The following is a 16,478-nucleotide window of genomic DNA, read 5'->3' on the forward strand; positions in this document are numbered from 1 at the left end:
GGGTTGTTCCATCCCAAAGGTTTCGAGGACCTGCTGCTTTAAATCAGTAAATAATCTGACTAAGTCCTGTTACAACAAATAAAAACAAAACCCCTCTCACATAAATAAACAACCAAACTGTAAACAGTTCAAAGCCAGTATTATTGCAATGTTGTCACGAAGGGAAAATGTTCACCTTGGTGTTGGAAAGGCAAGTGATTTTTTTTTAAAGAATGAAATCCCTGAAGTACCATATAACAATAAAATAACCCCTTTATAACAATAAAAGAAACTATTTTTTTCGTCTGTCTATAGATACTGTGGGAGAGATCATCTCTTTTATCCATCTTGTTCTTGGTTAGTGTTGGTTGCACACTGATTTTGAGCAGAGAATCTGGGAAGGTTTGTGTTGTATCTTCTGTCGTCTGTGTGAGGAGTCAAACTTGCCAAAGGTGGCCGTACAGTAGTTTGCCAAGCAGTCAGGCTTGTGTTGACCCAGAGTCTCGGGGATAGTGCTGCCTTTGTTTAGGAATTAATTCCGTCCATCTGTAGGTACATGAAATTCAGGCGTGGAAGCAAAGTTCTCCACTGAAGTAGGTCAGCAGCGGGCTACATCTGTTGTTTTATTCTCAGCTACATTTTAAAGAATTTCTGGAGATCAGTAATTTACAAGAAACACATCGTGATTTTCTAAAAATATGGAAACCTTTGAAATTATTGGTAAATGGGAATGGAGTTGTAATTTCCCAAGGGCTCACCAAAGGAATTAGTGAGGAGCCCTATAAAATGAGATGCTGTGACATAGTATACATGCTTGTCACACTGTGGGCAGATGTGTTTTCTCTGAACTGTGGGAATACATGCCTTAAACTACCCTGTTATGAGCCAGTATAAACTATTTTCTAAGGTATCTTCCCTTCCCCAGCAAGCAGATAACTTATTGGCTGTGCATGTCTTAGTGCTTTAAAACACTTGCGTTCTGGGTCTTGTGTGTAGATAGAACTTTGTCATTCAAATACAGCGACTATTCTATTTTAATTATGATTAAGTGGATTTTCAAATTGAGTTTCTCTGATATTGCACATATTTGGTCTTTGTCCAAGACTAGATAGAGAGTGAACTTTGAGGCAAAGGTTTTAATTGGAAGGAATAAGGCTATGGGAAATTATTTTTATATAAAAAATTAAAAAAAAATCCCCGGTACTGAATCCATACCTCATGATGTCTTGGATGGACTAGTAATGTCTCACGAGACAGATTAGGTCTGGTGCAGACATGTTCAGGTTGGCTTTGGTGCACTGTGGGCCTCGGAAGTAGCGTTGAGGCAGAACAGCTTCTGCTCGATGTGACGTGGTTCTGAGGTTTGGAGTCTGTTGAGATCTGTCTCTAACTCGGTGGGTAACATAGAGTAGTTCTCACCACTTTAGATTCTTCTCTCATGGACGTCGGTCATAAGGGCTGGACTGGACACTTCGTACATATTTTACTATGCATTCCTGTTTCTCTTTAAGTGAACACCACAAATTCCACCTCCCCTGCAGTCTTCTGTTGTGTTTGATTAGAGGCAGATAAAACCAGGCAAGTTTCACCCTTGTTGAAATGAGGCATCTCTCTACATCACATTTATCTTCGTCCGCCCTTCTCACTATTAAAAACTGTACAGTTGTCTACTTTACATAAAGACCAACAGACTGCTGATTCCTTTGTCCCCTAGGTAGTCTGTATGTAACTCTCTCTGTTGTGTGCATATCAAACATCATGTCTTTTACTTAGGGGAGTTGGCATTAACTAATGAATTGTGAGCAGTGATGCTTAGCCTGGAGCCCTTCCTATGCTACCCCGGAGCCGGGGCTCTTAGCCTCTTGTCTGTTGTTTTCTGGTAGCTGGTGAGCGCCTTGCCTTGTGTCTCAACTCATGGCGAATGTGCTTTTATCATATCCTCAAAGGTGTGCTTGGTTCTGAGTAGACATTGGGAATCACTGGGGGAGCTGAGAGAAATGACTAGAGGAGGGGAGGGGAGGTTTTTCCTGTCAGACAAGTGATTTCAGCTCTACTACCCTCCACCCCCCCCAGCCAGCTCACTGCCTCTGGCTCCTTCTCAACCATGATTGGCATTTTCCTGCCACCCCCTGAGGTTTCTCTCTTTATAGTCAACAGCAGCGCACTTCTCTGTCTAGTGAAATAAGTAAACCATCTAGTCCAAATGAACGTTGGAAAATTGGGTCTTTCATTATGTGTTTTCCTTTATTAAGTGAGAGTCTACGGCAGCTGTCGGTCTTTAAGAAGATTGAGAGGCGCTCCATGCCCTGGCCCTGCCAGCTGACCATCGGCTCCAATTTGTCTATAAAGATTGTAGCCTATAAATCGGTAGGTAGTGAATATATATTCATTTTTAAAGCAGTGTTACTGGGCGGATAAATGCGCTTATGTAAGATGCTGACAATTCATGTGTGAGCCATTCAGTGTATAATTACTGCCTCCGTAGCTCTTCTCCCTTTTGATTTCATCTCCGTTTAGCTTTTCATCTAAAAGGCAAACGAGGAAAAGTTTTGAGAATTATTTATAATATGGCTTGATTCCCTCCTCTTTCTCTTTTGCTGAGTTGATAATTCATTGTTAACCAGGAACTCAGGCCTTTGTCTCTTCTCCTTTTAGGAGAAAGAAAGCATGATGGATTAACTTGTCACTGTGTATCATCACTGTGTATCACTGTGTATCACTGTGTATCCCTGTGTATCCCTGTGTATCCCTGTGTATCACTGTGTATCACTGTGTATCACTGTGTATCACTGTGTATCATCACTGTGTATCACTGTGTATCATCACTGTGTATCGTAGCAGGGATGCCGCTAATACTCTAGAGCTTTGGAGACACGGTCACACCTAATTCAGTTAGTGTATCGTAGCAGGGATGCCGCCAATACTCTAGAGCTTTGGAGACACGGTCACCCCTAATTCAGTTAGTAGCCGTCTGATAGCAGCAGCATCTATAGAATGGCAGAAGTGTTGACTTGTTCGTGGCAGGGTGTGGGTCATCACTCACGTGCCTTTCGACGTCATAGCTTACTTTCAAAAGTGAATTGCCTTCGGCGATGATCTCAGAAGAAATCTGATCTGTGTTTCAACACGAGCTTCTCTGCTTTCTCCCCCTCTTTAAATGCATGCTAAAAAATAGAATTAAATCTTAGAAACAAATATGCAGGCATTTTTTGTATGTTTAAGAGCTTAATTCCCAAACACATCCTGAGAACCATGGAGGTAATTTTGAGTTGTTTTGGTTTCTGTCAAGGCTGGAAGAGTGAGATTGTGGATGAGTGTATATTCTCATTTTCTCAGTCTCCTGCTTTGACTTCTCCCTTTCTTTCTGACTATGGGAAAATGTATGGCCTCTCTTAACTTGGCAATTTGAGGGTTTTCTATAGAATATATATGTGTATTTAGAAGTCAGTAGAAGAGAAAAGGGGACAAGAGACAGTTATAAGGTAGTCCCTTTTGAAGTAAGCTAACATTTACATACTAGGAAAGGCGAGGCTCAGTACTGCGCAGCTGGAGTGAGTGTTCAGAGTACGTTAGATTCCCATCCTGCGGTCACTGTGCTGTCTCTCCTGATGTCTCCTTCCACTATCATTTGGAAATAGATCGTACAGGAGAAGGTTAAAAAGAGCTGGACAGTTGTGGATGCAAGAACCCTAAAGAAGGAAGATGTACGGAAAGAAACTGTTTATTGCTTAAATGACGATGACGAAACCGAAGTTTCCAAAGAGGACACTATTCAAGGTATGTTAATAAGCATCCGCTCTTTCGCCCAAGGAAGATTGTCTTCAAGGGTGGGAGGCAGCCTAGGCTGTTGAGCTGCAGATGTCTCTTAGAGTCGCAGAGATGCAGCTGAGCAACAGTGAGACACTGGGTCCTGTAGGTCAGGGGGACCTTGGGCAAGATGGCTCCTACGAAAGGGTTGTGTATTTGATCCTTTCCAATTTAAGTGTGTCAAGTGACAGGACTTAGGACTTGGCTTTATTTTAACGTGCAGGTTCACCGGCTGGGAGGATGCCTATCTAAAGGGACCAAGGCAGCTTTCCCCTTATTCTTTAAGTGCCAGTTCCAGGTTTATCTCCTACCAGATGTGCTCATTTAGTGGAAAAATACTACTTATGATTGTTGTCATGGCTTATACACACTAGGCTCTTTAAAGTTGTGCTAAATACACTCCACCCATTTGCCTTAAATAATATGTTTAGATGACATCTTTATCCAGAGGACTTGGAAGCCAGCTGAGAATATCTGAATATTCAAGAGCTCAAATCCTCATATGCCAAATATGATTAAGATGGTAGCCTGGGTGCTTAGATCAACTTATTACCTGGTTGTACACTACTTAGTATAGTTGTAATTTCCCAGTCCTGGAAGAAAGTGTCGCGTATGGTACTATATCTTGCTGCATATGTTTCGGTGCTTGAGGGAGTCGGATGGTTTGAAGCTGGTAGTAGACGGAATTATATACAGAATACAATTAGTACTTCACGATTTCTGTCACAGGTTTGAATTTAGCAGCATAGCGTAGTGGATCTTAGAATTGTAGTTGAGCTGGAATCACAGCCTCATCTTTAGCTGATCCTTCTATTCTGGCTTGAGGACTGGCTCGTGGTGTGGAGAAGAAGCGTGAATTAGGCACAGACCGGGCTCAGAGGGCCGTATCTTAAGTGGCAGCTTATATTTTCTCTCTTAATTGTCACAAAATAGTGAAGCAGACACTCTTGTCATTCCCGTTTTACACAGAAGCTCTCGTAGTTACTTTGTTATTGCTGTGACAGAATATTTGACAAAGCAATTTAAGATAAGAAAGGTGTTTTTTTTTTCCTTTCTTTTTGTTCCTGGTTTGAGGGGACACTCTGGGCAGGGAAGGGACAGGTGGCAGAAATGCAAGGCCACTGGCTCTTGTTGCATCTGCACTCAGGGAGCTGGTTGGTGCTCAGCTCTTTTTCTCCTTTTTGTTCAGTTCTGGACCCGCCCAGACTCAGGGTGGGTCTTCCTACCTCAGCTAACCCAGTGTAGGAACTTCCTCACAGATAGATCCAGAGCTTTGTTTCCATGGTGATTCCAAATTCTATCAAATAGATGATTGGCCATCAGAAGGACCAAAACTGAAAGATACTCGTTAGCATACATAAAGCCACCCAGCTAGCAGTGCACAGGCCCAGCACTACAGCTAGAGCTGTTCCTCCAGGTCTGTCTGCCCTCCTCCATATTGTTCAGAACTACACAGCTAGAGCCGTTCCTCCAAGTCTGTCTGCCTTCTCCATATTGTTCAGAACTACAGCTAGCGCCGTTCCTCCAGGGCTGTCTGCCTTCTCCATACTGTTCAGAACTACAGCTAGAGCCGTTCCTCCAGGTCTGTCTGCCCTCCTCCATATTGTTCAGAACTACAGCTAGAGCTGTTCCTCCAGGTCTGTCTGCCTTCTCCATATTGTTCAGAACTACAGCTAGAGCTGTTCCTCCAGGGCTGTCTGCCTTCTCCATACTGTTCAGAACTACAGCTAGAGCCGTTCCTCCAGGTCTGTCTGCCTTCTCCATACTGTTCAGAACTACAGCTAGAGCCGTTCCTCCAGGTCTGTCTGCCTCCATATTGTTCAGAACTACAGCTAGAGCTGTTCCTCCAGGTCTGTCTGCCTCCATATTGTTCAGAACTACAGCTAGAGCTGTTCCTCCAGGTCTGTCTGCCTTCTCCATATTGTTCAGAACTACAGCTAGAGCTGTTCCTCCAGGGCTGTCTGCCTTCTCCATACTGTTCAGAACTACAGCTAGAGCTGTTCCTCCAGGGCTGTCTGCCTTCTCCATACTGTTCAGAACTACAGCTAGAGCCGTTCCTCCAGGTCTGTCTGCCTTCTCCATATTGTTCAGAACTACAGCTAGAGCCGTTCCTCCAGGTCTGTCTGCCTTCTCCATACTGTTCAGAACTACAGCTAGAGCCGTTCCTCCAGGTCTGTCTGCCTTCTCCATACTGTTCAGAACTACAGCTAGAGCTGTTCCTCCAGGGCTGTCTGCCTTCTCCATACTGTTCAGAACTACAGCTAGAGCCGTTCCTCCAGGTCTGTCTGCCTTCTCTATACTGTTCAGAACTACAGCTAGAGCTGTTCCTCCAGGTCTGTCTGCCTTCTCCATATTGTTCAGAACTACAGCTAGAGCCGTTCCTCCAGGTCTGTCTGCCTTCTCCATATTGTTCAGAACTACACAGCTAGAGCCGTTCCTCCAGGTCTGTCTGCCTTCTCCATACTGTTCAGAACTACAGCTAGAGCTGTTCCTCCAGGTCTGTCTGCCTTCTCCATATTGTTCAGAACTACAGCTAGAGCTGTTCCTCCAGGGCTGTCTGCCTTCTCCATATTGTTCAGAACTACAGCTAGAGCCGTTCCTCCAGGGCTGTCTGCCTTCTCCATACTGTTCAGAACTACAGCTAGAGCTGTTCCTCCAGGTCTGTCTGCCTTCTCCATATTGTTCAGAACTACAGCTAGAGCTGTTCCTCCAGGTCTGTCTGCCTTCTCCATACTGTTCAGAACTACAGCTAGAGCTGTTCCTCCAGGTCTGTCTGCCTTCTCCATATTGTTCAGAACTACAGCTAGAGCCGTTCCTCCAGGGCTGTCTGCCTTCCTCCATATTGTTCAGAACTACAGCTAGAGCTGTTCCTCCAGGGCTGTCTGCCTTCTCCATACTGTTCAGAACTACAGCTAGAGCTGTTCCTCCAGGTCTGTCTGCCTTCTCCATATTGTTCAGAACTACAGCTAGAGCTGTTCCTCCAGGTCTGTCTGCCTTCTCCATATTGTTCAGCACTGGGACTGAGAGATAGCCCAGAATTTATACATGGTGTTTGGGGACCTGTATACGTCTGCAGTGTTCGGAAATGTCCCATTAGGGAGATAGGTGTGACAGCTGGATTAGAAGGAAGAGGGATAGAGATGAGGGAACCAGTTCTTTGAGTTGTTGCAAGAAAGCTCTGATTATCTGGGACAAAAAGCTTTTTATGGGGGCGGCAATTGAGGGGGAAGCGTTAGACACTGGGTCATAGAGTACAGAAGGTCCTCTGTTCTCTTCTGCCACTTTCCTCTGTCCCCCATTGTCTACTCACTAATACGTAGGTTGTCCCTTCTTACCCAGAGAAACCAGTAGACGTGTGGGTCAGAGAACCCGGCTGTATGTTGAGAGTCTGTTCTTTACTCCCTGCCTTGTAGAAAGTTATTTGCACATTAAGTAGAAGAACTAGAAAACACGGGTAGCTATAATAAGCACTTTTTAGATGCTGTTAACTCAAATCAATGATTGATGACAAGAGAAAGTTAGAGACATACTTGGCTTAGGGTCCGGGAGATGGGTTGGTGAATAAAGTGCTTGCCGCACAAGGATCCCCAGCACCCACATAAAAACTAGGAGTGAGGCCGGGTGTGGTGGCCTGTGCCTTTAATCCCAGCACTCGCCTGACAGAGGTAGGTAGCTCTCCGTGAGTTCAAGACCAACCTGGTCTACAGAGTGAGTTCCAGGACAGTCAGAGATGCTGTCAAACAACAAAAGGCAACAAAAGCCAGGCATGGCACTGTACACCTGGAACCCTGGTGCTGGAGAGGTGGAGGTGGGAAGATCTGGGGCTGACTAGCGAAACTGCTGGAATGCAGAGCCACCGGCTCAGGTGGAAATCCTGTCTCAAAAAGTAAGCAGAGGGCAATAGAGGAAGACGTGTGAAGTTGGCTGCTGATCTCTGTGTGCGCTCACAGGCGAGCACACCTGTGTACACACATGCACATACGTGTACGTGCTCTTCCCCCTACCTGCACACAGATGACTGGGGAAAAAGGAAGATGTTTGGTTTAGATACCACACTTGACCACATGTCATGTTTCCCTGTTGACTTTTGTTCTGGAATTTTTGAATTTGTTGTATGAAAATAGATTGTTTTTTTAAAATTAAGAATGTGACCCCAGCAGCCTATCAGGAACAAATAGATATCGGACCACAGCATCTGCCTCTGGACTCCCTCTGTTGATTCTTGGGCTTTGATGGTCTCTCTTGCAGTCGCATTGAAGAGATGCTGTGTGCTGTGTGTGCACGTTAGGGGCACAGCCTTCCAGAGAGCAGGTGCCATAGCACAGGGTTATGGGTTTGCCTTTTTTATTTTTTTTTTTAGTTGTAGGGGGGATATGAGCCCATATTTATCCAATCTAAGACCTTGAAAATAAATACAACTAAATTCCAATAATGAAATAAACTGAAACAAAAGTATAGAACTTGTCAATTGGATGCTTTTATGTAGAGTTTGGGCTTCTGCTAGATGGCTGAAGGCTTGTCTGTCTCCAGCATGTGCTTTGGACATTTTGTTCTGAAGATTTCCGATGGGCCATTTTCTCTGTGGATCCAGGTTTCTGAGATTGTGTTTGCAGCTGTGAATGTGTTTACAGCTCCTCCTTGTGCTGTAGTCAACACGGCTGTCTTCTGAGGATAACTAAGGTGCCGTGTTCGCTACAGTCTTTCTTCTGGGCTGGGTAATCATTAAGGTAACTAGACTGCAGAAGACGCTACTTAAAATTGTAATTAGATTTTAGTTATCTGTATACAGTGTATGTGGTTTGCTTCTGCCTCTGCTTCCCCCTTGCTCATGGGGGCAGTAGAAGAAGGAGACAGCCCTGGAGTGTGTGTGTTGTTGATGTGTGGACAGAGCTCGTTTCAGGCTCCCTATGCCTAACAGATGTTCTGCTCTCCTTCCCCAGGGTTCCGCTACGGAAGCGATATAATTCCTTTTTCTAAAGTGGATGAGGAACAAATGAAATATAAATCGGAGGGGAAGTGCTTCTCTGTTTTGGGATTTTGTAGATCTTCTCAGGTATAGCAATTACTCTGCAGTTGTGAACAAAATGCATGCCTTGAGCTTTCGCTTGGTTATTTTATTTACAATTCATACTTGTTTCTCATTCAGTCTTCTTAAATGTAGTTTGGGGATGAATGTTACTGTTTTTTATTTAAAACTTTTTAATTTGTGTGTGCGTGTAGATGCATATGTCCACGTGAGAGAACGACCTTAGGTGCCCATTGGAATGGGGCCTTTTACTGTCATTGAACTTGTCAACTTGGCTTGGCTGGCTGGCCAGTGAGCCCCAGGGATCTGTCTTTCTGCCTCACCAGTGCTGGGATTACAAGCACTTGTGGGTTAGGGGGACTGAACTCATCCCTTTGTGTTTGCTATTTGAACTGTCTCCCCAGCCCATCATCTTTGATATTTGAAAAGAAACCAAGATATGGAGACTTGGCATAAACCTGAAGACCACACTCACTAAGCTGCCCAGAAACTTCCTCACCCCCCAGTTGTTTGGAGTTGTATGACTTACTCAAACTGGTGTATATATGTGGAGTCTAGCTTTGAATGTCAACTCAATCTTAGAATATCATTTATTTATTTTTAATATATTTTTTAAAAATGTACTTTTTGTTATGTGTGTGTCTGTGGGGCTGAGTGTGGGCTTATGTATGTGAGTGCAGGGGCTCGAGGAGGTCAGAGGGGTCAGGTCCCTCTGGAGCTGGAGTTACAGTCAGTGTGAGCCCTTGACATGGATGCTGTGTCAAACTTGGGTCCTCTGGAAGGGGGGTGAGCTTCTAGCCATGCTCTCTCCCATTCCAGAACATCATTGGTTTGTGTTGGGCACCTACACCTCGATTTCTGGTGTAGGGTTTTAGGATGCGCACCTTATTTTTAAGTCATATGGTTTTTAGGTACCAAAGTGCATTTACATGAAGTAGACATACTGGGAAGTGCAACAGCTTACCATGGGATCCCACATACTCTCCTAGGAAGCATTGTTCAAAGATTCTTAGAGATCTGGATTCGCTATTCTTGGGGTAGACTGAAACATGATAAATCATAGGTAATAAATATAAATATAATCTTTTTAAAAAGTTTTCAGGACTGTTTCTGTGTAGCTCTGGAACTCACTCTCTAGACCCAGACTGGCCTCAAACTCAGAGATCCACCTGCTTCTGCCTCCCCAGTGCTGGGTTAAAAGTGTGAGCCACCATCGCCCAGAAACTATTATCTTTTTATGTGTATTTCTCCCTAAATCCCTAGGGATAAAGAGATTTTTATTGGAGAACTCAGGTGGGAATTATAATGAAAGTGAATGCCATCCAGTAGTCTGGATTTGAAATTCTTTATGCTGCTCTAGCACGCAAGCCTTGTGTACTTTTAGTGTTAGGTTAGTTCAGCGAAGTTCCTTATTTTTACAAGCGTTTTCAGAACTCATAAACCAAGGCTGACAGGGAGACAAGGAGACATAAGACAAGGAGACAAGGCTGAGTTTAAGAACATGAACAACTCTGCTCGAGGACCAGAATTTGGTTCTCAGCACCATGTCAGGTGACTCACAGTTGCCTATTACTCTCGTTCAAGGGTATCTGGTAGCTTCTTCTGGTGTCCAGGAGTATCTGCATATACATGGTATACATTTACACACACACACACATGCACGCACTCGCATGCACACACACATACACATACATACACACACATACACATACATACACACACATACATACACACAGACACACACACAATCTTTAAAAAGCAAATAAAGCAAACCTCCATAAGCCAAAAAGTGAGCAAGCTTACTTAAAATCTCTAAGAATGAGTCAGGCATGATGGCGCATGTCTCTAATCCCAGCACCCAGGAGGCAAAAGTATGTGCATCTCTGTGAGCTCAAGGCCAGCCTGGTGGTCTACAGAGCAAGTTCCAGGACATCCAGGGCTGTCACACAGAGAAACACTGTCTCGAAAAGCCAAAACAAACAACTCTTAAGAATGTACTGAAATGAGATGTACTAAGTAAAAATAACTATTTTTTTGAAGTTTAGAACCCCTAAAATTTCTTTAAAGTAAAATTATTTACATTGTGAAGTATATAAGTTAAAATTTCTGATTATTAATGGCAATGCTTATTAATTTTGAGTGAAACTAACCTTTTTACCAATTTGTAGAAATTGTCTCCTCTTTTTTAAAAAGATCTATTTTTATTTTTTATTTCAATGTGCATGTAATCTGTGAGTATATCTATGTACCATAAGCACACAGTACAGGCAGAGGCCAGAAGGTGGTAGGCCCCCGGAACTAGAGTTACCGATAGTAAGTTGCCACGTGGGGGTTGGGTATTAAACTTGGTTCTTCTGGAAGAGGAGTCAGTGCTCTTAACCACTGAGCCATCTCTTCAGCCCTTCTCTCCCTGTTTTTGAGACAGGTTCCTAATGTATTCCTGACTGGCCCGAAACTTGTTATGTAGACCAGGCTGGCCTCGGGCTCGTAGAGATCTTCTTTTGCTTCCGGTTGCTGGAATTAAAGATGTACATTACCATATCTGATTGAAGCAACCCTTTCTGCCTGTGTCTAGATAGACAGACAAACCGTACTCCACACCTTTTAGTATAATTCATACTGTGAATACTGAAATCTCTTATGCCAGGCTGGAAGTGAGGGCCTATTTTAGCTAAATAACAAAGCAAAACAGGGAGAACAGAGCCAGAAAACAAAAAAACAAAAAAAAAAATCAAACAAATACATTCCTTTTAAAAATATTTATATTAGATTCAAATTTTACTTTTAAAAACTTGAAGTGCTTTCTGGATCAATTTTTAACTTCTAAATCAATTTTACTTTATTGATTTTGCTTTTGTAGGAGGAAATACTTTTATTCAAGTCTGGGCTTAGGAAAATGGGTAAAGATTGTCCATCTCAAAGAGAAGAATTCTGCTCCTCAAAGTGAAAGAAGGGTCTCACATGTGTCCTTAGATAGACGGTCACAGGCTGTTCATCTTTGTATTCAGCGGTCATGCAGGGCTACTTTGCAGCTTTGTTTTCAAGTTCCATCTCAGACAAGTATCATAAAAATATTATCATTATAACTACCGTTCAGTGAATAATTACGGTGTTCCAGCATGTAAGCGTTTGATAAAAATTCTCATTTAATTACTATACCCTCTCAGGCATATTCTATAGTATGTATTTTTTTTTAAGATTAGGAAATTGAAGATTAGCCCCATTATGTAACTAGCCCAAGATCTTACAGTGAAATGGAGTGGACATGGATTTTGAATCCCCAAAGTCTGGGCCATTATTTATGTACTTTTTAAATGTACGTTGGTGTTTTGCCTGCATGTATGTCTGTGTGAGGGTGTTGTATCCCCTATAACTGGAGTTACAGACAGTCTTGAACTGCCATGTGGTTGCTGGGAATTGAGCCCAGGTCCCCTGGAAGAGCAGTCAGTGCTCTTAACTGCTGATCTATCTCTGCAGCCCCTGTCTGTGCTGTTATTTAAGTGGCACACTATTATTATTTATTATTTAGCTCATCACATGAACTAGCATGGTTTTGAGTAGCCCACTGAACATACTTGCTTTCATGCATTATCTTAACCAAAGGCGTTAAACGTAGTATTTTCCATGGGGAATATGACAAAATACAGATGTGCGCAGACTAGTGATTATCAGTTATCTTAAATAAAATCTCAGTGTCTTCAGCAAGAATGTTGATAAAATATCATTTCTGGAATGAATTGGTATGAAATATTTGTGTGTGTGGATGGTGATTGTTTGCTAGCCAAGCACGCCACCACTGAGCTACACCGTGTGTGTGTGTGTGTGTGTGTGTGTGTGTGTGTGTGTGTGTGCGCGCTGTTTTCTGTAAAGTATCAAGCAGTTTTTCAGTTCTCTTGCCAAGTTGTCAGGTGTTCTGGGTATATAATTGTAAGAATTTAGCTATTGGCTTCCCTCCAAATTCTTTGCTGTTCTTTGAAAAATTCATTTAGGTGCACTAGGAAAAGATAGCACTATTTCTTAAAGATTTGTTTTTATGTGGCTGGAAAGATGGCTCAGAGGTTAATGTCTGTTCTTCCAGAGGACCTGGGTTCGATTCCCATGTGGCAGCTCACACATATCTGTAACTCCAGTTCCAGAGCACCTGGCACCCTCACAATGATATACATGCAGGCAAAACACCAATGCACATAACATATAAGTAAATTTAAAAAGATCTGTTTTTATTCTTAATTACGTGTTTATGTGTGCACCTATGTGTAGGTGTGTGCATATGATTGCAGGTGCCTGAGGAGCCCAGAGGTCATGGATCCCCTGGAGCTTTACAGGTGGTTGTGAGTCACCTGACGTGAGTGCTGGGAACCAAACCTAGGGACTTTGAAAGAGCAGTGTGTGCACTTAACTGCAGAGCCATCTCTCCAACACCCTCATTAGCTATTTTTTGAATAAATCAAAAAAATATAATAGGACTATTATACATTCTCACAGGGTAAGTAAATCTCTGAATATGCCGTATGGAACCGTGGGGCTACTCTGGTGTGCCTTAGAGCAGTGGCTTTCCGCTGGGAGATGGAAGCAGAAGTGAGGGGTATTTGAATTACGGGACCTCACACCTCTGCAGCTGAGTGTTCGTGAGCTGCAGTTACAGGAAAGTGCTCCTAGTTTCTCAGCTTCAGAGGAAAGAGTGCAGGAAAACACGGATAAGAAACACTGCCAAGTACAGCTCACAACATTTTCTCCCAAATAAGCCCCAGGCGCCGGTTACGCGGATGGTGAGTGCTTGTTCTTGGTAGATGGGTGTAGGGATTTTGATTTAAGGAACTGTAAGATTCATTTTCTAGTTGGGCATTTGTAGAGTCTGTCTTACTGCATTTCGGGAGGGGACAAGGACCGGCAGTACGTTTTGTTTACCTGATTTCCCTGCCTCCAACCTGCTGAGAATGGTTCCTTGCTTTGGTCTCTGCAGTTCATCAGGTGCTCGTCACTGCTCCTGAGGAATTTATTCCTTAGGGGCTGTATGAGACAGTCTTTGCTAATCTCTAATTTTCCCCTTTCCCCTTGCACCGTGTGGCCACTGCACTCTAAAAGCAGTGCTGATGAACGGGTTCTATGCACCTGTCACTCTGAATTGCTAGTCACTGTTATGTCTGCCCAGGGTCTAGTATATAGACCTTGTTTTTCTTTTTCTTTTCCAAGATGTATTCATTTTTATGTGTATGAGTGTTCTCCTGCATGTGTACGTCATGTCCATGCCTGGTGCCCTTTGTAAGAGCAGCTACTGCTCTTAGCAGCTGAGCCCTGTCTCCAACCCTTAGACCTTTCTTTTGGTCAGTTCCTACTTTCCAGTTCTTGGCTGAGGTGTCGGTGTTCGCATGCTTCTTCTGAAACCCTTACTAGCAAGCCCAGTTCTGTGTTCTTAGGACGTCATACAACATTGGACTATAATACAGCATTGCATTGAATTCCTTCTGAAGGAGCTTACAAATTGTTTCTTGTCACTCTTGATATAAGAACATTTTGAGTAGACATTCTTAGCAATGTGTGGCCTTACAGCTGTAAATATTTCTCATTCTGCTTCAAAACTAATTTTCCCCATCTCTTGTAGGTCCCTAGAAGATTCTTTATGGGATATCAAGTTCTAAAGGTCTTTGCAGCAAAAGATGATGAGGTGAGTTGGGTGTGGAACTTTGAGACAGTACTACAAAATTGAGCTTTTGTTTTAGGGAAGTGGGTTGTTTTGGGTCCTTTTTTTGATTTCTGTTTTTTTGAGGCAAGATTTCTTCTCTGTGTAGTCCTGGCTGTCCTAGAACTCTCTTATACCAGGTTGACCTCAAACTCAGAAATCAGCTTACCTCTGCCTCCCAGATGCTCAGATTAAAGGTGCGCACCACCACACATGGCCTGCCTTTCTGTTTTAAATGACATGAACAGTTTTCAACAGTGGTGGGAAAATCACCAACCTTTAACTCCGACAATGGAAAAATGATAAATGAGTTTGTTTTTGCTTGAGCATAAGACTGGAGGCCACAGTCTTGCACAGAGAGTAACCTTTGACCAGTCTGGCTTAGGTGTAGGCATTTCCTGTCAGGTGTTCAGGAAGGTTGGGTCTGGTTGACACTTGTTTAGTGTTTAGTGCTGGTGTGTGGACCTGGAGAGTGGGCCTGACCTGGGAATGGTTTCCTCTTTCCCCATGTTCTGAGAGTCTCTACTGTCAGGCTGGCCTCTTTCTGGCTGACAACTTTGACTTGCATGTCCTACACTCACACCTTGCTCCTTGTTTTCTTTCTGAAATATTAAGTCAACACTCAATATTTCACTGGTGTTGATTTTAACTGAAAATTTCAATACAAAATGCGTTTAAGAGAGTAAGTAGGCTTCTAAAATCCGAAAGCATGTGTACTAGAAAATAATGAATTTAATGTAGAAGATTGGTTTGCTGTGGGAGTAGGGTATTGGTGACCTCTTTTCTCCCCACCTCTGGAATGTGGCTGGCTGCTCACCTAGTAGGTGGTCTTGTGATTGTTGTCTGAGAACAGTTAAAACTAGGAAAAGAAGATGCTTGGCTTCCACTTTACTGGTGGGGTGAGTTCATTACAACAACACATAGATGACTTCCCATTTGAGAATTCTAGTTCATGGTTTTCTTCTGAATCAAGCCTTCCTAGAGGCTGTGCTGGTCTGGTCTGGTGTGTATTTATTGTTAAACCATGACTTTTTAAACTTCAGCTGTGCATTTAATCCCCACTTGTTTTCCTTTTCCACCAAGGGAATTCTGATGACTTCATGAGAACTGTTAGGAGGGCAGTGAGAAAATGTTCTGTTACAGAGCTGCATTGAGGCACGTGAGCTGCATTCAGATTTATCGTATAAGTGACTAATTTCTGTTGTCAAAGTCAAGTGAAAACGTAGGGACAGGTTCCCCATAAAGCAGCTTGTGATTGGGATAAGGACTGGGATTGCACTAGGATGCCTGTACATGGGCGTGGTAGCTGGTGTGCTTGAACAGAGGAAGGTTTGCGGTTTTCTTAGGATCGGGAAATCTGTGCAGTTATTATGAAAGATATCCCACTGGCACATTGGTGCTCTGGGGAGTGGGTAAGCCCTGATTGGTGTGCTGTGGAAGTTCCTAGGTAAGGCTAGCTGCAAGGTTATAGCTGGCCGTTCTGCAGTCAGTTACTAAGTACAGATAGATCTTAAGGTAGGGCAAGCTGTCTCTGATTGTTTCCTTGAGATAATTTGGGGCAGGTATTGGTGACCTGGGTGTTTCTTTTTTCCCATAGTCCTTCGATTTCTATTTTTGTGGGTTGTAACAGATATGGCTTTTATATATTATAGCGTCACTTTGAAGGTTTTTTTTATTTTAAAGATACCTTCCTTTCCTAATGGCTCTTTTGTGTCTGTCAGTTTTTGATGCCGTAGCCAAAAACTGGTATTATCTCACTGGAGCTCATGCGATATGTAGGAGAGTAGGGAAAGCCTTGCTGTATGAGAACTTGCAGTAAAAGCTGCATGCAGCGGGCTCGTGTGGGTAGCTGGGGAGTAGGAGGGCGAAGACAGATGTAATAGCTGTCTTCATGCAACCTGGGGATGATCATGCGGAGTAGACATTAACCCGATCTTCACACCAGAGGAGTGAACTGGGGCCAACAGACGGGGGTGGCTCCAAGAT

At 43.3% G+C, this 16,478-nt stretch overlaps 1 protein-coding gene across 1 annotated transcript in view; it reads left to right on the forward strand.

Moving 5' to 3' along the window:
• The window catches only part of Xrcc5 (X-ray repair cross complementing 5), a 93,829-nt gene that overhangs the window by 15,692 nt on the left and 61,659 nt on the right, over positions 1-16,478 (forward strand). Inside the window, exons 7-10 of the mRNA XM_075951538.1 lie at positions 2,232-2,346; positions 3,618-3,756; positions 8,727-8,839; positions 14,415-14,477. Coding sequence (XP_075807653.1) covers positions 2,232-2,346; positions 3,618-3,756; positions 8,727-8,839; positions 14,415-14,477 — 430 coding nt within the window. The remainder of the gene's footprint in view (positions 1-2,231; positions 2,347-3,617; positions 3,757-8,726; positions 8,840-14,414; positions 14,478-16,478) is intronic.

The sequence above is a fragment of the Microtus pennsylvanicus genome, chromosome 17, assembly GCF_037038515.1.
Source record: "Microtus pennsylvanicus isolate mMicPen1 chromosome 17, mMicPen1.hap1, whole genome shotgun sequence".
NCBI classification, from domain to species: domain Eukaryota; kingdom Metazoa; phylum Chordata; class Mammalia; order Rodentia; family Cricetidae; genus Microtus; species Microtus pennsylvanicus.